Here is a 22035-nt window from a genome sequence, read left to right on the forward strand (position 1 = left end):
GCCGCCGGGTGAGAGGTCGCGCCGTGGCCGCCGCCGCCCCCGCGCCCCCGTTTCCGGGGCTGCCCCGCGCCCGGGCCATGGAGCGGCACTGACGGAGCCGCCGCCGCCCCCTCCCTCCCCCGCCCTCCCTCCCGCGCAGGAGCCGCCCCCACCCCCGCCCGGCACGGGGAGCTCGCCGCGCCCCGCGGTGAGTGAGGAGGGGAGGGGGGGATGGCGCGGACGGAGGGTCCCGCCCCGGCACGGGCATGGCTGGGTGGGGCCCGCGCCCGTGAGGGGCGGCTGAGGCGGGCGGGGAGCGCTTGCCCGTTCCCTGGGCCGCATCCCCGCTGCCCGGGGCGGGGGGTGCCCGGGGGGCGCGGGGTTTGCCCCTTCCGTGGGTTCTTTTCCCCCCCTAAGGCATGGCGGCGGCCTCTCCTTGCCCCGGGGGGCGTTTGCTCGCCCGGTTTGGGCCCAGGCCTGGCCCTCGGGGGGGTTCGCAGTTCAATCCCCCCGCAGCTGCCCATGGATGGGATAATGGGGGGTCCCTGCCCTTGGAGGGGATCCCGTGTGCCCCCAGCAGCCCCCGCTGGGCGCAGGAGGGCGAGGGGCTGCTCGCTGCCCTTGCACGGGAAGGAGCCATGAGGGACACGAGGGGCGTAGGATGCTCCATCCCCGGGGATTCCCCCTCTCCGCTGTCCCGAATCCCGGCCTTTCCTCTGCACCAAGGGCAGAGCTCCCGGCGAGAGCTGCAGAGGGATACGGGCTGCTGGCAGCCTTTGCCAGAGCTCGTCCCTCGCTGGAGAAATCTCCGCAGCTTTATCCCACCCTCGCTGCTTTAATTTTTGGAGATCTTAAAGCTCCCGGCCACGTTGTAAGGGCTCCTGTAGGTGACTCTGTTCCTGTGTTCTGTTGGCTCTTCCCGAATGATTCACGCTGGTTCCTGATCTCTTTTGTGTGTTTTGTTCTTTTTCTTTTTTTTTCCCCTGGTTCGAGATTTTACCGTTCCTTCCCTGTGGGAAATGCGTGATCTGGGCTGGGTGCAATGGGGGTTCAGATGTTCCTCAGAGTCATTAAAATCACAGAGCAGCTGAGCCTGGCAGGACCTGGGGAAGTCTCTGGTCCAGCCCCTGCTCAAGGCAGGGTCAGCTGAGAGATCAGCCCAGGTTACTCAGCATTCCTGAGCATCGCTCCGTGCCTGCATCAAAAACTGCCCTTAAACTGCTGAACGCTGCTGCTTCCTCCCTCTCTGCTCTCCTCTGCAGCAGAGGGGTTTCTTTGTGAGGCTTTGTCTCTGCTGGTCCCCTGTGAGTGCACTTTTGGTGGAGAAATGGCTGTTTGGGGAGAGCAGGAGCCTCAATAAAAGGCAGTGGCAAGTCTTGAGTGTGTCTGTGATTCAGAGCTGAAGACCTTTGTACTTGGGGAGACAGGACAGCAGGGAAGCACCTTGCTGTGCTCCTGGAGAGCAGATGGGTGTGGGGAGCCCGGGTGGCAGCAGGCTGAGGCACAGGGCAGCAGCATTCAGGCTTGGAAGATAAATGTGGGGTTTATGTCCCAGGTGGGACTGTGACCCTCTGGCTTATGCTGTGTCCTTTGTTTGCCGCTTCCCTCTAAGTGTATGGAGCAGACCTCTGTTTTATCAGTTTTTAGTACCTGATACTTGCAAGAATTCCAAGATTTTGGGAAGGGGATGGCAGAAAGGTTCAGTACTCAAGATTCTCAGATTTTAAGAATTTTCTGGGAAGGAACGAGGCACACCACAGAGTTCACTGGGCCTCGTTGTTCAGATTAAGCCTCTCAGATTTATCAGGGCTGTTCAAACCCAGGCTGTGCTGGCAGAACAGATTTGGACCAAGGAATGAAACCCAAGGATTTATTTGTGCCTCCCCACCCAGCTGGAAATGTGGCCTATGGAAGATGCTTGTACCCAGCAGCTGTATGAAATCTCCTTTCTCCCCTCTTCCTCCCCAGTTTGCTGTCCTGCCCAGCTCTCTGAGTAGTTAATGCAGAAGATAAAGAGGGTTCGTCTGGAAAACGAGACTGCAGGAAGTTGGAGAAGGTATGTCCAGGCCTCTGTGTGGCCTCTGTGTGCTGTGGGACAGAGCTGCCATCACCTCTGCCCTGAGAGGAGCCCCATCTGTCCAGCCAGGATCTGTCAGGCAGGAAGTGACTCGGGACAATAACTTGTTTCACTCGCTTCCAATATTGAGCTTTACAGTTTTCCTGGGTTCTGATTTCCCACCTGTGCTTGTTGTCCCCTCCAGACCAACACCTTGCCCAGAGGTGGCTCACCCACCTCACCTGACAGGGCACTGAGGGCATTAAAAGACCCCCAAGGGGCAGCTCCATGTTTTTGGGAGTGGAGAAAGCAGTGTTCGTGCAACAGCTCTGAGTCACCTCAGTCCCTGCCCTGGCGTGGGCCTCTCCAGCAAGGTGGAAATCTTCTGTGTGCCATTGCTGCTTGTCTTGAGATGGTTAATAACTGGTGTCCTGATCCACTCACGTTTGAGTAATGTAATCCCCAAATCTGCTCTGAGATAAGTTACTCCATGCACTTATTTACTTACATACACGGTGTTGCCAAACACTGACTATGACTTTTTCCAGAGGTGGCTGTACTGACAGAGGCAGAAATCTGAGTTTCCTTTTACTCTCTATCATGCCAGGACCTGTTTTAGGAGGTTTTTTCCTTCTAGTGGGAGGTATCCACTAGATACCTCCCTTTGGAATTAGATGATCATTAAGGTTACTTCCAGTTTAAACCATTCTGTGATTTTGTGAGGATCCACCAAGCTGCAGCAGTGCCAGTGGAAATTCCCAGCACTCCCACCTCAGTTTGTGTGGTGGCTGCTGTGTTATCCCACTTCCCCACTCCATTCTGGTGTCGAAATCACCAGGATGAGAACACCAGGGTTTTTTTTCCCTTCTAGTGGAAGGTATCCCTGCCCATGGCAGGGATTTGGAATTAGATGATCATTAAGGTTGCTTCCAGTTCAAAGCATTCTGTGATTTTGTGACAATCCACCAAGCTGCAGCAGTGCCAGTGGTGATTCCCAACACTCCCAACCTCAGTTTATGTGGTGGCTGCTGTGTTATCCCACTTCCCCACTCCATTCTGGTGTTGAAATCACCAGGATGAGAACAGTGCCAAGCTTAGAGCTGTGCTGTTCACATGATAAAATCATGGCAGTATATTTTGGAAGGGGCTCCAGGCTCCAGTTCAGCTGGGGACAGGTACCAGTATCACATCTGTGGATTGGTTTTAAAGGTTAAACTTGCACTTGTGAGGAGCCAGCCTGGCTGAGTGAGATGGATTCATCAGCTGGGTGAGAGTTACCCAAGGGCCAGGAATACTCTGTGAGCTAAAGCCAGAGTATTTAACTGAGTTGACCTGCAGTGGGATGGGGTTGGGAGAATTGCTCTCAGTTTATGGATTTTCATGGTCTTTCTGTCATGTGTTTCTGACAGGCAGCACTTCTGCCTTCAGATGTGATTTTAGCTGCTGCAGTGGAGAGCCTGGATACAGGCAGAGGCCACAGACACAGAGTCTTAAAACATCCCACATCTCTTTTGTGGTTTCACTTGGGCTTCCTGCCTGCCTTTGATTGGAAAATATTCCTCTTTATCCGTTTTCAAGCTGTGGATTTACTGCTGGGCAGTAGGTACCAGGAGTACCTGCAGAATTATTTTGGGATCTTGTTCTTGTGTTACTGTTGGCACATTTTGTACAATTTTGGGACTTAGGAGTCTGAGGAGATGTTACATCTTCAGCCCTTGCACAAGGCTGATTCTGTTTCCTTGGAGCAAAATTATCCAAGCTAATTTTGTCCAGTAAACTGAAGTTCTTCTGAAATTCTCTGTGACATTCTTTCAGGTGCCTCTTGGAGGGACATCCTGCTTCTCAAGTGGGGTGTCAGAAACAGGTTTCCCTAGTCCTCAGCTCATTCCTGCTTTGCAGTGGATGACATCACTGACCTTGGGCAAGTCTGTGGGTCCACCTCACCTCAAATTAACATTTGTGTTAATGTGGAGGTGGTTCTTATCCTCTCCTTCCACAGCTGCTCACTTGGAAATCTCTGAGGAATGTGTGCCACGTTTCTCAGGGTACAGCCAGGGTCTGCTCCTGCTGCCTTCTCTCTCTTAGCAAAGCCCTTGCATTTTTTTGTCGTGATTTCCCATCTCTCTTACATCATTCCTGGCCTCAGTATCTCCTCAGGTAAGTGAATGAGTCTGAACCTCTCTCCCCAAGTGATGGGCAGGTTTTCCTTTGGGATAGGAAGAGGATTCCACTTCCATGGTCTCACAGGGCAGGAGTTTTTGTGCCTTTATGATAGCTCATAGCTTTGATGACATATCCATCTGAATTCCTGGAGTGGTTTTCCTTTGAGTCAAGCTGCCTGTTGTCTGCACCAGAATCTGCTGCTTGAGCTTCCTTTAACAGCTTATTCCAGAGCCAGCCCTGGGAGAGGGAGTTCTCTGAGGTCAATATCTTCATTTACAGGATTCCATATGGGATGGGAGATGGGCTTTTCCTTTCGATGTGTTTAAAATGAATCCTTGAGTGCAGAGAATCCCAGAGATCTGTAGTTTAAGGAGCACCTGCTTGATTTTAAGGCTCAATTCTCTCCCTCTACTCCTCCCTCAGTTTTTTGCCCAGTTCTGAAGGGGAAGCGAGGATGACTGCAGTGGACACGCTCTCAGACAGCTCCGAAGTGGTCGAGATGGAGGACGTGCCTTCCCAATTCCAGGTGCAAAAGCATTCTTGGGATGGGCTGCGTGACATTATTCACAGCAGCAGGAAGTACTCGGGCATGATAGTGAACAAAGCTCCCCATGATTTCCAGTTTGTCCGGAAAACAGAGGAGTCCAGCCCGCACTCTCACCGCCTCTATTACCTGGGTAAGCCTCGTGCCAGCACCAGGGGAACCTGGGGCTCTTCCAAACTCAGCAGGGAAGGGGAGGGGAGGGATGGGAGAGATCTCCCCTGTGAGATTTGGGAACTGAGATTGGCTAACGTGGCTCAGGGCCTGCGGGATCTTCCGCAAAGCCCGGGACTGAGCAGGGACTCTCCGCTCCCAGACAAGCCTCAAACACAGGGATCAGCTGTGACAAGGGGAAGTGTTGGCCAGCAGCGCTTCTGTGTCCTTTGTCACTTTGTCACGCAGGGGATGGGCCAAGAGAAGGGACTATCTCGTGCCTCTGTAGCCTGGGAGAAGTGGGATTTACTTGCTTCATTAACCAGACTGACTTTCCAAGAAATTCGCTGTCAGTAATGACTAATCATGTGTTGCAACATATTAATGGCAGGGTGGTGTGTCTCCTGCTGTATTAGGTATCATGGAGGTAGGATGCTTTCAAGAGCAGGGAAGAAAATTGAGGTGGGAATGAGCTGTCCCTGGCATTTGCAGGGAAATATCCCTTTCCTTCAGTGGGACTGAAAGCAGAATTCTGTGTTGTACAGGTCCCTGGTTACAGATGGAGCCACGATGTAATTAGTGACAGAGTTGTTGGATTTTAGTAGCTGCTGGATCATTTTGTGGCTGGTAGCATGGGAAACTTTATAGACTATAAAGAGTTTGTTGTGCTTTGGGGCATGAGCTGATCATTACTGGGCCAGTACAAAAATTGCCAGATGTGCAACTCTGTGCAGTTACTGCTGCCCTGAAGTGACCCTGCTGTTCTTCCTTCTTGTTCCAGGTTTTGAGTGGTCACTGTAGGATGCTGGATTTGAGGCACTGATTTGTGTTGTCACTAGGCAGCTCCTGTGTGCCAGTGACTTGATTTGTGTAGTTCTCATAAATTCTTGGGACACAAGTCTCTGAAGGGCAGGATACAGAACTGGCATATTTTTCTTGTCGAGTCTGAGCAGTGAGGCTTGATTTAAAGCTTGAATGTATTTCCAGTTCACTTTGATACTGGTTTTGATCTAGATGATTAAAGAACTAAGTGGCTAATTTAAAAAAAATTTTTAATGTTCTGTTGTATGAAATGGCAACCAAACCAGCTACTGGGTGGTTGGTGTTCTGCCAGGGTGTGACTGTTCAGGAGCCAGAACCAGGAATGAGGATACACAAGTGCCTTTTCAGTGTTTCCTTCCTTAAGGAATTGTGCAGGGCTTAGAGCAGATTAATCCCTCAGTTGAGATCAGCATCAGCCAGGTAATCCCAGGGTACCTCTGCTCAGATGTCCCTAATAAAGAGGAAATGCTGATTTAAATGCTGATTCTTTTCCATAATAAATGGACACTCCCAGGGATGGGGCAGCCACAGCTTCTCTGGGCAGCCTGGAAGTTCACAAGTGTTTAACTCAGTGTGCTGTCACTGCCCCAGCATGAAATAACATTTTAAAGTGTTTAAATAAAACTGAGCAGTGGATGGAGAGTCCTGATGAACTTTGCTGTAGGGTTGAATATTTCATTTGGAAGCAAAGTAAACTGTCTTTTGGGGAGGAAGGCAATATTTTCCTTGTAAATGCCAATTGATTGTAGTCAGCCTGAGGTCATTGGGGAAAGTTTTAACATAAGGGGAAGGGAAGTCCAGGTCACATTTGCCTCAGTGTCAGATATGAGTGTCCAGTCATTTGTTCCTCTCTGCAGTTTTTCCTGCATGGCCATCCTCAATCATTCCTGGGCCATCCCCACAGAGTTTTGTGTTGTATCGTGGCAGATGCTGCTTATGTTAAACACCACATGCTCAGCACTTTGGTGTTCCTGCATCTCTGAGGATTACATCTTCACATATTGCTCTGCTTCCTGAGCACTTATTAATATTTCAGTTTTAATTTGAAGTAACTACTGCTGGGTCAGCCAGCTCAGAAATCTCTCTGTTCTGCCCAGAACATGTGCAGAGTAGGCAGTATCAGGGCACAGATCCCTGTGTGAATTTCTGATCCAGGGAGTCTCTGCAGCATAAGTAGAGGGCAAGTTCATGGTCTTTGTTTTGGTGGAAGCTGTCAAAATCACAAGTCAGGATATTTGATGGTTGTTTTGGAAGTTGGATTAAGGCCAGGAGCTCATTTGATAACCTTAGTCAAAGGCTTATGTAAAATGACAAGGGCTTTTGACTCTGTAGGATACTGTTTCACATTTGAATGGGCTCTCTGGAGCTTCCAGGCTTTTCCTTCCCCCCTTGCTAGCTGCTGCCTTGGCCTGAATCAGGTCCCTGTAGCAAATTTCTGTATGAGAAGTGTGGAGGGTAATGTTGAGTCACCCATTCAGGGAGTGGTGCTCTTAGAGTGGATGTGGAGCATGGGAGGACAGGCACAGAGGGGAAAGTTGGACCTAAAACATTCTGGAGAGGTGGGGTAGTGTTAAATCTTGCTTAGGAAAATTCCAAACAAATCAAAGTCTAAGTGGTTTAGATGTTATTCTGGGATTGATCTGGGAGCTGCTTGGGAAGGAATGTGGGTAAAGGTCTCTGGGCAGCCCCTGCCCCTGTTTCCAGACTTGTGTTTGAATTTGCTCTTTGTACTGGATAATTCATCTTGAGTAGGATGATGCTTTTGTCCTCCTGACAGGAATGCCATATGGTAGCAGGGAGAATTCCCTTCTTTACTCAGAGATTCCCAAAAAGGTACGGAAGGAGGCCTTGCTGCTCTTGTCCTGGAAACAGATGCTGGATCACTTTCAGGTAAGCCAGAGTGGGGAGAGCCTGGGGAAACTGGGTGATGCTATGGTGGGGACATCTGTGTGGTGTCTGTCATCCTTCTTGCTTTTAAAAAATTGGGAAAGTTGAGTTTGAATTGCTGCTTCTGCCTTACACTGCTGTGAGTGCACCAGGAAGGGAGGGAACTTTCCCCTCCCTGTTTCAGTATCTTCGTGTCCTTTGTCACTGGCAGCATGGCAGGGTGTTGGTCTTTTCAGCCCTACTTAAAAAGTTCCTGGTGGAACAGAATTTTATCTGCCTTGACCCCATTTGGGCTGTGAGTTCTCTCCAGGGTAATTCAAGATCCCGGAAGAACTTTTGTTTGCAGTGTCTGACATGGAAACTGTTTGTGAAGGCTGCAGATAACGTCATTAAGTTAATTGGTTACATGTGATTTGCATAAGCAGAGCAAGCGCAGCTGTTCTCACTTCATGCTGAGGTGCCAACTGTAGAACTGAGAGATTCACAGCTCAGCCCTCCTGTAGAGGGGAATTTGGGGGGTGGGGGGGTTTAGGCCTCCTGGACCCCACAGCTGCAGCCTGGAGTACAGGAATTGGGCACCTGTACCCTGACACTGCTGCCTGTTTGAGCTGGGGTGCTGTGACAGGCTCAGAGCACTCCTGTGAATGTTGCTCTCCTTGCAGATCCTTTCAGATCTTCCTTTCCTTCACCTCTAGGCAACCCCTCACCACGGGATGTACTCCAGAGAGGAGGAGCTCTTGAGGGAGCGCAAGAGGCTGGGAGTCTTTGGGATAACATCCTATGATTTCCACAGTGAGAGTGGCCTGTTCCTCTTCCAGGCCAGCAACAGCCTCTTCCATTGTCGGGATGGGGGCAAGAATGGCTTCATGGTGAGTCTGCCAGGGATTGATTTCATGGGCTCACCTCAAAGGGCTTGATGGTTTGGATTGGAGATGGCTGCACGTGGAATCCCAGGCTGGATTGGGGTGGAAGGGACCTTAAAGCCCATCCCAGTGTCACCTCCTGCCATGGGCAGGGACACCTTCCACTATCCCAGGCTGCTCCAAGCCCCTTCCAACCTGGCCTTGGACACTGCCAGGGATCCAGGGCCACCCACAGCTGCTCTGGGCACCCTGTGCCAGGGCCTGCCCACCCTTACAGGAGGTTCTCCTGAAAGAACTTTTTCTCCTGGAAGAGCTTCATGCATGCAAGGGGCTCTGAGGTCCTCTCCAGTGTACATTCCCAGCTCTCCCAGCCTGGCTCCAGAGGGGCTCCAGCCCTTGGAGTATCACTGTGGCTCCTCTGGACCTGCTCTAGCAGGTTCACATCTTCCACATGTTCATCCCTTTGGTTATGGTGGCTGCTCTCGTGTCCTGTCAGGGCCACATTTGCCATCATCCCCTGGGCTGTGCTGTGTCTCTTTCAGGCTTTTCCTCTGCAGAGCTGGGAGCTGATGTGGCACCCAGCTCTGTGTGTGTCTCTTGCCACAGGTGTCTCCAATGAAGCCTCTGGAGATCAAGACCCAGTGCTCAGGGCCACGGATGGATCCCAAAATCTGCCCTGCTGACCCAGCCTTCTTCTCCTTCATTAACAACAACGACCTGTGGGTGGCAAACATCGAGACGGGCGAGGAGAGGCGGCTGACGTACTGCCATAAAGGTGAGGGGCTCCCTCCACCCCAGAGGGAATTCCCTGAGGAATCTCTGCAATACCCCCATTCCTGGCTTATTTCTTACAAGTGCATTTGTCTTTTGGGTCAGCGTTTTCCAAGGATATGTAAATGCAAATTGCAAATGCTGTCTGGTCTTTGTTCCTCTCCAGGCTTATCCAATGTTCTGGATGACCCCAAGTCTGCTGGTGTAGCCACTTTTGTCATTCAGGAGGAGTTTGATCGGTTCACGGGCTATTGGTGGTGTCCCACAGCTTCCACAGAAGGTCAGTCGCTGTTCTGCTCATCAAATCCTGGCATGTGACTGCTGCCTCTGGCTAGGAATGAGGTTCTGAGCATGATTTTCCTGGGGAGATCACCTGAAGGAACAAAGCACTGAGGGGATTATAATTGTGCAGTGTTTGCAGGTGGCCACTGAGAGCTGGGGCTGTACAGGTGTTCCCTCTGCACCAGCGCTCCAGGCAAGGCAGAAACAGCAGGAAGTGCTGTTGTAAACATTCCTGCTCTCTGTCCCAGGTTCAGAGGATTTGAAAACACTGCGGATCCTGTATGAGGAAGTTGATGAGTCAGAGGTGGAGATAATTCATGTTCCTTCACCTGCCTTGGAGGAGAGAAAAACAGATTCCTATCGGTACCCCAGGACAGGTGGGTGAAACACGTGGGGCTGCTGAGGCAGCTCTGGACTCCTGCTGGAATCACCACTGGAATTGGGGCTATGAACTCTGCATCATTAATCTGGGCACTTACTGAGATGTAAAAAGTTGTAAAAGTTGAGACCTAATTGACTCTCTTATCCCAAAACCTGCTGCAAGAAAGGCTGAAGTTTAAATCCCAGCCTAAATGAAAGGATTGCTGAGGAAGTGGAATATATCTGATGGCAAATTGTGGAATACATTCTGAATCCCGTCTTTCCTCTCCTTCCTGGGAACATGCACAGCCAGCAAGGGAAGGCAAAGCAAACTGTTCCCATTCCCAGAATGACTCTGGTGTTTGCTCACATACATATTTGATACTTGTAAATTCACACAGAGCCATTTCAGTAGGACCAGGGGCAGTTCTCCTTTAGAAGCTGTGTTTTGTGTTACCACAGAATGTTCAGCTTGATCATCTTGGTGTTTTTTCACTTCTTCTCTGCAGGCAGCAAAAACCCCAAGATTACATTGAAACTGGCAGAATTTAAAACAGACAGCAAGGGTAAGGTAAGCGATAACTCAGAAAGGGACATTGCACAGGAGGGTTTTTGAAGCTCCCTAGAATTAAAACAAGGTCACAAACAAATCCTAAATAATTTTAGTCTGGGATTTTTATTCTCTTGTAATAGCTGGATCTCTAATGTGTTTATCCGAGAAACAGAAAGACTTGAAAATGCTGACAAGAATCATTTTGGGGGAGATTCAGCTGGGAATGTGGAGGGAAGGGGGAATTGGGGCTTGCCTGGTGCACCATGGCAGAGACAGGAGGGCTAGAGCCAGGTCTAATCTGGGGCTTCAGTCCCTGCCTGTGTCCTTTCCTGTGGCTCAATGCCAAAATCATTTTGCTTTGAAGCTGTTTTTCCCTTCTCTTCCTGCTCTTTATAGCAAGGCTTGCTTCTCCTGGCTTGACCTTTGCTGATGCCAGTAGCTAACCTTCCTTGTTCTGCCATCTCCCTGAGCTTCCCTGGGAGAAGGGGATGAGCTCTGGTGCTCTGATTTGATGTTGGGCCTTGGTTTTGCTGCAGATTGTGTGTGCTCAGGATAAAGAGCTGGTGCAACCCTTTGCTGCCCTGTTTCCCACTGTGGAGTACATTGCCCGTGCTGGATGGACCCGGGATGGCAAATAGTAAGTCCATTTTCCTCCCAAAATAACTTTCCCAAGGGCTCCTCTGGTTGCAGACCCTTGACATGATTCTGCTGTGTTCGTGACCTGGTTTTAAAGCCCTGAGTGCCAGAAATGGCACATGAATATTTGGCTTCTTCAGTGCTGTGACATCCTAAAAGTAGGAACGAAGCAGAGCAGAGTGACAGGCTGTGGGGTTTGTCACAACCAGAGTTAAATGACATTGATACAGTAAGTGAGCAGTGCTGGGGAATTCTTTGGAGCTGAAGATGTTTAACACAGGTACAGGGTGTTTCCTGATGAAAATGGGGGTGTTCTGTGGGCAGCTTTATCTTTGTTCATTGGCACAGTTTGGCCTGAGTCACAGAACGGGGTCTGTGGTGCCACATCCTTCATGCAGCATGTCCAAAGAGAAGGATTGCTCTGGGGCTGGCTATGGCTCCAAATGGGATACACAATCTTGCCTGAAGAGTTACAGAATTCACCCCAATCTGATTGAAATTTTAAAGTTCTTCATTTTCCCCCTCCCAAGCTTGGCTGTTAAATGGTGTGTGTGCAGATTAAGTTAAGGTGACTTGGCTGTCTTTGAAGGTGGCATTCTGTAACTCATCATTAATTTTCTGCTCTGGAAAGGAAATTTAGAGAGCTTTCCAGCAGGTAATCCCAGAGGTGATTGTGATGTTCTGCACCAGAGCTTATCTAAATGTGCTGAATATCTCAGTTCCTGAAATCCTGCGGTGCTGGGGGAGAACTGGCTCTTTTCAAATCTGTCTTTCATGATGAAACTCCCCTGGATGCACTCACAGGCCTTGGGGTGGCTGTGCTCTGCCATCTGTCATGCTGAGAGCTGCAGTGCAGCACCACTTCCAGGGACTCTGCTTGGAGGGGAGCAGGGCTGGGACTGAAGCAGCTCCTTCCCCTGGCACCCGTGTGGGGTCTGTGCCTCTCCCTGGCACAGCACGAGGAGGAGGCTGCAGACAGAGCTCTGGGAGGAGAGCTGGAACACAAACAGTGCTTCCTGGTGGAGGGGTGTCCAAGGAGGAGTTCCATTGTGGAGACAGGGCTGTGGTAGCAGTGCTCCCTTGGAACAGGCACTGGCAGATCTGTCAGACATCTCGCCTGAGCGATACCCCTGTGAAATACCAGAGCTGTCTGGCAGTACGTGTGTGTTGGCACAGCTTCCAGGGGATTAGAAAGCAGCAGTGATGAGAAAAGCTTTGCATTCAGATGCCCAAATCCTTTCTGGCAGCGGGGGGAAGGAAGGGATGCATGTTCTGAGTGTTGGAAAGGGACCTCTATTCTGTGGTGCTGACATTCACCTCCGACTTCTTTCCCCAGTGCCTGGGCTATGTTCCTAGACAGACCTCAGCAGAGGCTCCAGCTAGTCCTTCTGCCTCCAGCACTCTTTATTCCAGTCCCAGAAAATGAGGAGCAGCGTGCTGAATTTGCCAAAACTGTGCCAGAAAATGTCCAGCCATTTGTGATCTATGAAGAAACCACTGATGTGTGGATAAATGTAAGAGGCTCAGGGCTGGGAGGAGAACACGGGCTGCCCCTTCCTCCCCTCAGTTAACCATTCTCATGTTGATTGGTGTCCAGTTAAATCCTTGCTATGGCAGCTTTGCTACTCAGTCCCAAATTTGGTGTTGAATAAATCACTGACAGGTTTCTCATCTTGTGTGGCAGGTTCATGACATCTTCTATCCTTTCATCCAGCCGGAGGGGGAGGAGGAAGAGCTCTGCTTTATCCGAGCCAACGAGTGCAAAACGGGGTTCTGTCACCTGTACAGGGTGACAGCAGTCCTGAAGCCAGGCAGCCACGACTGGGTGCAGCCCTGTGTCCACAGTGAGGGTAAGGGCTGCAGCCCTGGGAGCTGCCCCTCTCTTGGCCTTTGGGGAGGGCAGTGATTGATGCTCGTGGTCTCTCTTGTAGATGATTTCAAATGTCCCATCAAGGAGGAGGTTGCCCTGACTGGTGGGGAATGGGAGGTGCTGGCAAGGCATGGATCCAAGGTAGGGGTTATTTTTATTCTCTTGCAGTGCTCAGCTCTGCATTGTCTGCCCCCAGTCCTGGCCTGAGTCCTCCCTTACGCCTGGGACCTGCTAGAACTGCTTAAGCTTCATTTTGTTGCTGTTTTTATTGCTGCCTCTGCTTTCCCCAGAAGTGCTGTAGGCCAGTGCACATGGAGCTGATTGCCTTCTTAATCAGACTTCAGATTGCTCCTTAGGTAAATCCCAGGAGTGGGTCAGGCCATAAAAAAGGACACAAGTCTGAGGTTTAAGAGCAACAAAGAACCATTTTGTGGAGAAGCTGGGGATTGCTGCCTTTGCTGAGGCATTTTAACTCCAATGAGTTCTTGCAATGTGGAAATGTGTCCTGGCACTCAGAGTGAACTCTTGGTCTCCAGCTGATCCCTCAACAGAGCCTTTAGGAACAAGGCAGCTGGGGAATATAAAGCAATTTAGAATATGGAGAAGCTGTATTTGTTGTCGCTTGCAGAACAGCCAGAAATGAATTTTTATTAATCTTGTAGAAACCCAGTTTCATTTTTGCTTCAGGAATTAACTCTGAGTCTGATCTTTAACACTCCCAGGTGATTCTGTCAAAATAAAGACCTTGGCTGTTCATTTCCAATTAATCTGGATTTTCACTTCTCGCTTTTTAAAAGACCAACAGCTCCAAGCTTTTGGTTTCTGCTGCTTTTCCTCAGTCTGCAATTAACCTGCTGTCCCTCCCCATGTGGATTCTCACTGTACATGCTGTTGATTTTGGCCACAGCTCTTCCCTGCATGTGTTATGGCTAAAATTGTGTTAGCAGCAATTATTTTGATGCATTTGTTGCTCCACAGGGCTCTGCCTGGTTTTCCTGGCCAATTGAGTTGGATGTTTTTCCCTTTGCTGTTCACAGGGGTCTTCAAACTGTGGGTTAGCCAGAAATAGCATTTGGAAACTGTAAGGTGGAAAAACAGTTCAGTTACTGTTGCTGGATCAATGCAGGATTTAAAAGCTGTCGCCTCTGTTCCTGCCCGACTGGGTGGTTTTTAGAAACAGCTTTATCTGGACAGTAAAACCTATTTTAATGTGTGTCAAAGTTTGGTGCTGAGAGCTGTTAGACTGGTCCTCCCACGAATGGGAATTCATTACCATGATGGCTGGAAAAAGGGACCTGTACCTTTATAATGCAGCCATGCTGGCTGTGGCCAGGTGAGGGTTGGGCTCTTCTGCCAGGTAACAAGGGACAGGAGCAGAGGAAACAGCCTCACGCTGCTCCAGGGGGATTTAGGTTGGAGATGGGGGAAATGGCTGCGCTGGAAAGGTGATCAGACACTGGGACAGGCTGTCCAGGACAAAATCACCACCCCTGGAAATGTTCAACAGGGTGTGGATGTGGCTCCTGGGGATGTGGGTTAGTGGTGAACACAGTGCTGCTGGGTTCATGCTTGATCTTGGAGGGGTTTTTCCATTTTCTAGATGTTTCCATGGTTCTGCAAGATGTCATATAAGCACAGAATGTTCCTTGTTAAGAGGATGGCTTCCTGTTAACCTGCAGGGAGCAAAGCCCAGATTATTATTCCCATTAATAAGCAAATGTTTAGAGTCTTTAACAAAAGGGCTGAGGGACTGCTGTCTGTCACTGCATTGTGTTGTGTGCAGTTCTCCCAAGTGCTGTGTGTGTTCTCTGGCCCCTCAACCCCCTGCCCTGAGCAGCCCTGCCATGGTCTGTGTGTGTTGTGGGCTGGCAGAGGAGCAGAGCTTGTCCCTGCCTGTCCCTGAGGGCTCTCTCCTGGCACAGATCTGGGTCAATGAGGCCACCAAGCTGGTGTATTTCCAAGGCACCAAGGACACCCCGCTGGAGCACCACCTCTACGTGGTCAGCTACGAGTCTCCCGGGGAGATCATGCGCCTCACCACTCCAGGCTTCTCCCACAGCTGCTCCATGAGCCAGGTTTGTTGTTCCTTGCATTGATTCCTGACTGCCAGGGATCTAACTGGGAATGGCAGTGACTCGTGGCCAGTACCGAGTCCTGAGTGCTGCTGGAGACGTGGGCAGTGCAGCACCTCATGCCCTGACTGTGCTGTGTTCCCTGGCAGAACTTTGACATGTTCATCAGCCACTACAGCAGCGTGAGCACTCCTCCCTGTGTGCACATCTACAAGCTCAGCGGCCCTGACGATGACCCTCTCCACAAGCAGCCCAAGTTTTGGGCCAGCATGATGGAGGCGGCCAGTAAGTCCTGGGGAGGGGGCAGTGAGAGCTCCCAGCAGTGGCCAGGAGTGATGGGGAGGGAAGGGGTCTGGGTACCTTCACTCTGAGGGAAAGTGAGTCATGTTATCTTGTGAGGGAGATACTTCTCACTTGACCAGAAAATGTTCTGTGGGTTTTGATGTGTTTCAAAAGTCCTGCTCTGGAATGTACAGAGTTGTGGGTGTGGTTTTGCTGTGGAATCACTGAATGATTTAGGTGAAAATGGACATTAAAGTCCATCCTGTTCTCATGCCCTGCCAAGGACAGGGACATCTTCCACTAGTCCAGATTGCTCCAAGCCCTGTTCAACCTGGCCTTGAACACTTCAAGATGCTTTTAATTTGTGATTTGTCTGAAGAGGGAAGGGACAAGCACCTGGGATACAGTGGCTGCTCTGTTCTGCACTGCAGGTTTAAAGGTTTAGGTGCAGCTCACAGCAGCACCTGAACCCCTGCTGCAAACACATTGTCCCATCCCTGTTGTTGGGCACAGTGCCCATTGGAGAGCTCCCACCTGGAGAGGTTTTCCTGTGGAATCCCCTCCCTGTGCAGGCAGGTGGAGGCTGTGCTTCCCAGGGAGGGGCTTTGCTAAGCCTTGGCGTGGTTTGGTGTGGAAGGAGCCCTGCTCAGGGTCAGCTTTGGACAGGGCTGGCTCAGGGGCTGGGAGCAGAGCCTGCTGAGCCCCTCAGCACTGTGTGTGCCCCTCCTGCTGCAGGCTGTCCCCCAGACTACGTCCCCCCGGAGATCTTCCACTTCCGCACGCAGTCGGACGTGGAGCTCTACGGAATGGTCTACAAACCCCACGATGTCCAGCCTGGCAAGAAACATCCCACGGTGCTCTTTGTCTATGGAGGCCCTCAGGTAAAAAGCCAGGGGAATGCTGGGGTCAGGGCTGGGGCTGCTGCCCAGGGCAGAGCTCTGTCAGTCATGCAGCAAGACTTGCACTTTGGGTAGCAATGAACACTGTCATGGAATCATGGCATGGTTTGGGTTGGAGTGACCTTAAAGCCCATCCAGTCCCACCTGTGCCATGGGCAGGGACACCTTCCCCTATCCTAGATTGTTCAGGGATCCAGCCTGGCCTCAGACACATCCAGGGATGGGGCAGCCACAGCTTCTCTGGGCACCCTGTGCCAGAGCTTCACCATCATTACAGCAAAAAACTTCTTATACTATCGAATCTAAACCTACTCTTTCTGTCCCTATGTTTGACCTCTGCTTCAAACCTCAGATGACTTTTCCAGCATGTGGTTTGATTTCTATGGCTCTGATAGATTGATGAGTGGCTGCTGTCCAGCTCAGGATCCTCCAATGACACAGGGAGGCATTGAAAGGCAGCTGCTGAGCTCTGAAACTCTTCCTCCCTCCTTGTGCAGGTGCAGCTGGTGAACAACTCCTTCAAAGGCATCAAGTACCTGAGGCTGAACACGTTGGCATCCCTGGGCTATGCTGTGGTGGTGATTGATGGAAGGGGATCATGCCAGCGAGGCCTCAAATTTGAAGGGGCCCTGAAAAACCAAATGGTAACGTCCTCCTTGTGCTGGGGAATCTCTGATTGTTTGTCCTTCCTGAGGATTGTGGCTGCTCATTTCCTGTGTGGGTGTTTGTGTCTCGAGTTTCTACATTTATCAAGTCCACTAACATGAGCCTCCTTTTTGCCTTTTAGGGTCAGGTGGAGATAGAGGATCAGGTGGAAGGTTTACATTATGTAGCAGAAAAATACGGGTTCATCGACTTGAGCCGGGTCGCCATCCACGGCTGGTCCTATGGGGGCTTTCTGTCCCTCATGGGGCTCATCTGTAAACCCAACGTCTTCAAGGTGAGCCTGCACCTTTGGGACACTGGATTCTCACAGCTTCTGTCCCTTTTGGCAGCTGGAATTGGCATTTTGGTTTATTTGTGGTGGAGATGTCCCCCTGTCCTGCCTGCCTGGAGCTCCTGACTCCAGTCCTGTGTCCTGCTGCAGCTCATCCCTGGCTGGGGCTGGAGGAGGATGGCTCTGGGATGGGCTTGGTCTGCCATACAGGGAGATACTGATGTGCTATTCCCCATCCCAAATGCCCAGCACAGTTTCTGGATCATTCTCAACTCCTCCTTGCAGAGGGGAGCCCTTTAGTGCTGATGTGCAGGAATTTTCCCCACTGTGACCACAAGAGGAACAGCAGGAGGAGGAATCTGGGTTGTGAGTGGGATTGCTGAAGGAGAATCCTGGTCTCAGTGACAGAACAGCCCAGAACCTTTCTGCTGCCTGTCCAGGAAAGCAGGGGACACTTGGGCTGTTGAGCAGGCGCTAATGGAGGCTTGGTGGCACCTCTCTGTTTGACAGATTGCCATAGCAGGTGCCCCTGTCACCGTGTGGATGGCCTACGACACCGGCTACACCGAGCGCTACATGGACGTCCCCGAGAACAACCAGCAGGGCTACGAGGCTGGCTCGGTGGCACTGCACGTGGAAAAGCTTCCCAATGAGTGAGTACCCACCCCAGAGGTGCTCCTGGAGCTCTGCTCAGTGCCACAGGAATGGAAATGGAGGGGTTCTGATCTGCTTTAACCTGGCAGCAGCTGGGCCGCAGCACCCCCAGCCCCCCTGGCAGGGAGGGCTTGAGGCCCATGGCCATGGCCTGGCACTGTTCTTGCTTGGGTTTGGCTTGTCCAGCTGGAAGCTCTTTGCTCAAACCCTCTGCAGAGCTTTTATCTGGTGCCTCATTGTGCTTTCCATCTGGTTTCTCATCCTGTTTCTCTCCTTATCTCTCCTCCCATATCCAGGCCAAATCGTTTGCTGATCCTCCATGGCTTTTTGGATGAAAATGTGCACTTTTTTCACACCAACTTCCTGGTATCGCAGCTAATCCGGGCTGGAAAACCTTACCAGCTGCAGGTAGGAGGGACAGGAGAGGGGAGGGAAGGTCCCATCGATCTGGAGGAAGTTCCCTGCTGTGTGTTCTGGGCATGGGAGGGGATGGAGGCAGATCCCCACATGCTGTGTGATTCTGGTGCCAGTGAACATCTCGCTGGACTCAGAGGAGGCCGGGAGGTGGCACTGTGGCTGTTCCGTGGCTGCCAGATGTGCCATGTGCAGGCAGAGCTGCTGCCCCGGAGCCTGGAACTTTCCTCCTCCATGAGCTGTTGTGTCCCACTTGGCAGGGGAGGCTGCAGTGAGGGAGGGGTGCTCCAGACCTTCCCTGGCATTATTTATCCTGATGGAGACGGGATGGAGGGAGCAGGGCTGAGGGGAGGGAGCTCTGTGCCTGCTGAGTGACCAATGCCCCCTATCTGCCCTGGCACAGATCTACCCCAACGAGAGACACAGTATTCGGTGCCCTGAGTCAGGAGAGCACTACGAAATCACGCTGCTGCACTTTCTACAAGAATACCTCTGAGAGCACGAGCCTCTGCAAACTGGACACTGACAGCTCACCTGCCCCGTGCCCTCCCGCTCCCCGGCAGCGTCCAACCCAGAGCACAAGGGGCTGAGTGCCCACGTCGGGCTGGGGATACCCCCAGGCCAGGGGGAAAAGCTGGAGGGCACCTTCCCTTTGGACAGTGCCACCTTCTCTCACTTTCCAAGCTGGAGGTCTGCTCCTGCTCGGCTGCTCGTCCTCCTCCTCTCCTCCAGCCTGGCTGTTCAATGCTTTTTTTGCTGCTACTCCCTCTCTCCTGGGAATCAATGGACAGTGGTCTGTGTCCCGAGGCTGAGGTTTGTGTCCATCTCTCTCCCCCCAATCCTTTTCCTCTTCCACTGCACCTGTGCAGTTCCCAAACTCTCACCTGCAAGAACTCAGTGCCTGTGTTGGAAACGGAAGAGCCGAATCAGAAGCTGCCTTAAGCCAGGAGTGCGAGGGAAGAGAACTACCTACTGCTCACCTGGGGATCTGCTCTGTGTCCTGGCCCTGCTGCCACACTGGAGCCCTGGGAGCCGAAGAGAGGTCTACAGAAGCATGCAACACTAGTCTTTTCTTTTTTATATCTGTCTATTTTCAAGTTTAAATTTGCAGAGCAGATGGAGGAAGTGGCCGGGGCCGGTAACGGCGCCCTCTGATCCTTCCTCTCATGGCCGCTCTCACTCAGAGTTGTGCCAACAGGTAGCACAGGCAGCTGGCTACAGCCAGAGCCTCTCTCCAGAGCTCACAGCAGCATTTGGGTTTTTGCAACACAAGATGGATGATATTTATGCAAATCCTCCCTCCCTCCGTTCTCTGCGCCGCCTCCTTGTCCCCTTGTCCTTCCCTGAGCTTTCCAATGTGCACTGAAATTGGCTGTGCTTCAGTTCTCTGCGGGTCAGTGACTGGTCCCCCTGCCCTGCCCGTGTCCTCAGCAACGCTCTCTCCTGGTTTTTATTTACCTGGGCAACAGGAACTGCAGTTCTGGGGAGGGGGATTGAGCAATCACACCTCAGGGGAGCACATCCCCCCCTCAAGCCAAGGGTTCTGCCAGGGGCAAAACGAAAACACAAACAAAACCCACCCAAATGAACCACGTTGACTTGCCCTGGAGTATTTTAAGTGCGTATTATGAAAAGAAAATATTTTTATGGATTCTTATTCTTTTATAATTATGAGTGTAAGATGTAGCGACTCATTAAAATATTGGAAAGAGACGTGGTGGCTGCTTTGGGGGGCAGGAGGAAGCAGCAGCTGCTGCCACAGCCAGAGCAGCTCTGCTGCAAGCCAAGTGCTCTGTTCTTTCTGTGCCGAGCAGTGGAGAGAATATTAAATCCCTGATGTTCCTCGGGGGAAGCACGATCCAAGCAACTGAGGGTTGGGAATCCTGGGCTGTGTGCTGGCTCACAGTGACCTTGAGCAGCCAGCAGCAGCCTGGGGTGGGCACCTCCCTCCCTGCCTGCCGTGGGATTGGGGGTGCAGCTGCTCTGCTCCCCCTCTGGGACACGCTGAGCTGTTTGTGCAGGGCTGGGCCTGCCTCTGCTCGCCCTCGCAGCCCAAAGCTCCCAAACCTGGCCTTGCTTTGCCTTCCTCCGTGGGAGCTGCTGTTAATTAACCCGCTGTTAATGCCCTGAGGGTGCTGCTGGAGGCTTGTTCTAAATGCAGAGCTTCTTCCACATGGGTTCCTGGGGATGGCTGGGAGCAGATTTTCCCCGTTCTTCTTGTCCCTGTGCCCAGATAATTGTCCCAAATATTGCAGTTGTGCTTTAGCTGCTACAAATCCCCTCAGGTGTGAGTTTTGAAAGGAGGGACTGGGATGGAGGAAGTTGCGCCTCTGAGATGTGTCTATAAGAGCACCCTGCACCCTCTGTTCCTCACAGCTAGGTGGGTGCTGCTGGATGGTAAGAAGCTTTATTTTTGCAGAGTTTGTTTCTGTGCTTCCCTAATTTAATTTTTTAGGCCTAATTTGAACTGCTTTTTCCTGTCCCCAAAAAGCTGAGTGTTTCTTAAAATGTCTTAAGACGCTCTTGTCTAGAAGAGTTTGCAGATCTGTTGGCTCCTCTGATCCCCCAGCTTGCTGCTGGATTTTTTGGCACCCTAAAAAGGGGTTGGTCATCTTCTTTTGGGGATTGAGAATCCTGAGAGGAATTAGCTGGGAAATCTCCTCGAGGAGCTGTTCCATATGGAACAGGCTCTGTCGGGGATTGAAACACAAATGGTGTGGGAGGCCCCACCCCGGGCAGGGATGGGAGCAGGGTGGCTCTGGGTGGAGGATTTGCAGCTGGAGGATGAAATGAAGCTGAGTTAATTTCCTGAGTGAGTGGTAATGACAGAGGAACCAGCAGGTGCTGGGGAAACCAGGCAAAAAGCACTTTTCCTCAAGAATTTGGGACTTGAGAGCGGCTTGGGAGGCATTTCTCTCCCAAAACTCACCCTGTGGGGCTTTATTTTTAGGTGGATGGTGTGGAGGGAGAACAGATGTTCTGGAGGGCTTATTTTTAAAACAAAATCACTCCTCGAGCTACAGAATTAGCTCAGAAAAGTCCCTCCTTGCCCTGAAAGATGCTCGAATGGAAAACTTCCTGGCATCTCCATTCCCAAAGTGGGTGTGATAAAGGTGCCACCACAGCTCTGGCTCTGGGAAAGCCACGTCAGTGGAAACTCTGGTGGGTGTTTGGGGGTCTCAGGGATTTGATCTCTGTCCTGGGCCGTGCAGAACAACTGGAGCAGCTCAGACATCCCAGGGTTCCCCCCAAAGGAGGAGTGGGGTGTCCAAGGCCAGGGCTGGGCTCCGGGTGTGTCTGTGCTGCCCAAACCAAAGGGTGTAAATTGATCTTGGAGAATCCCCTGCGAGGGATTTTGGTGAAATCACAGGCATCCCAGCTCCGTGCTGGGACACAGGGAATGCTCCAGGCACGGCCTCTGCAGAGAAACCTCCTGTCCCTGGTCCCCCTCAGCCCCTCTCGGAGCTGGCACAGATTTCTGTGCCTCCCCTGTGCTCTAATGCAGGATTTTCCTGCTTTGGAGGCTCAGCCCAGGGTCCCTGACCCCCTCTCCCCAGCCCCATCCCATGGCCCTCACCCTGGGGTTGATGCTGGCCCTGCTGGGCTGTGCCACAGACCCAGACCCTGCCAAGGGTGGAAGAGTCTCTATGCCAAGGAATGTCTGGTCCCTTTGCCCCTGACCACCGTGCCCGTGTCTCTCTGTCCTCTTGTCCCTGGGTCCCCATGTCCCGCTGTCCATCCGCTCTGCCCGCCCGGCCTCCTGCCCACACCCAACATGGCCGCCGTGCCGCGGCGCCGCGCTGACCCCTGCCGGCCGCCGTACTCGCGTTTCCTCTCCAAG

General features: G+C 51.8%; 1 protein-coding gene across 1 annotated transcript; it reads left to right on the forward strand.

The window, feature by feature from the left end:
* Nucleotides 1–123: 123 nt before the first annotated feature.
* DPP9 (dipeptidyl peptidase 9) lies at nucleotides 124–19165 on the forward strand. Its single transcript, XM_054291118.1, has 21 exons — nucleotides 124–187; nucleotides 1948–2035; nucleotides 4622–4875; nucleotides 7492–7604; nucleotides 8297–8470; nucleotides 9071–9239; nucleotides 9402–9515; nucleotides 9766–9894; nucleotides 10387–10448; nucleotides 10967–11067; nucleotides 12403–12580; nucleotides 12751–12916; nucleotides 12998–13077; nucleotides 14859–15011; nucleotides 15158–15293; nucleotides 16026–16171; nucleotides 16687–16833; nucleotides 16977–17129; nucleotides 17637–17779; nucleotides 18077–18188; nucleotides 18598–19165. The coding sequence occupies exons 2-21, from the start codon at nucleotides 1980–1982 to the stop codon at nucleotides 18688–18690; spliced, it is 2679 nt and encodes an 892-aa protein (XP_054147093.1). The 5' UTR covers nucleotides 124–187; nucleotides 1948–1979; the 3' UTR covers nucleotides 18691–19165.
* Nucleotides 19166–22035: the final 2870 nt, after the last annotated feature.

Source organism: Melozone crissalis, unplaced genomic scaffold, assembly GCF_028551555.1.
Source record: "Melozone crissalis strain CALT ecotype California unplaced genomic scaffold, PUWL_Pcris_2 ptg000088l_1, whole genome shotgun sequence".
NCBI classification, from domain to species: Eukaryota; Metazoa; Chordata; class Aves; order Passeriformes; family Passerellidae; genus Melozone; species Melozone crissalis.

Excerpts from the sequence above, each read along its gene's own strand:
- DPP9 (XM_054291118.1), top strand. The coding sequence starts at position 1,980 with ATGCAGAAGATAAAGAGGGTTCGTCTGGAAAACGAGACTGCAGGAAGT. Across the intron at positions 13,078-14,858 it reads TGGCAAGGCATGGATCCAAG|ATCTGGGTCAATGAGGCCAC; the intron begins GTAGGGGTTATT and ends CTCCTGGCACAG. Across the intron at positions 17,780-18,076 it reads GTGGAAAAGCTTCCCAATGA|GCCAAATCGTTTGCTGATCC; the intron begins GTGAGTACCCAC and ends TCCCATATCCAG.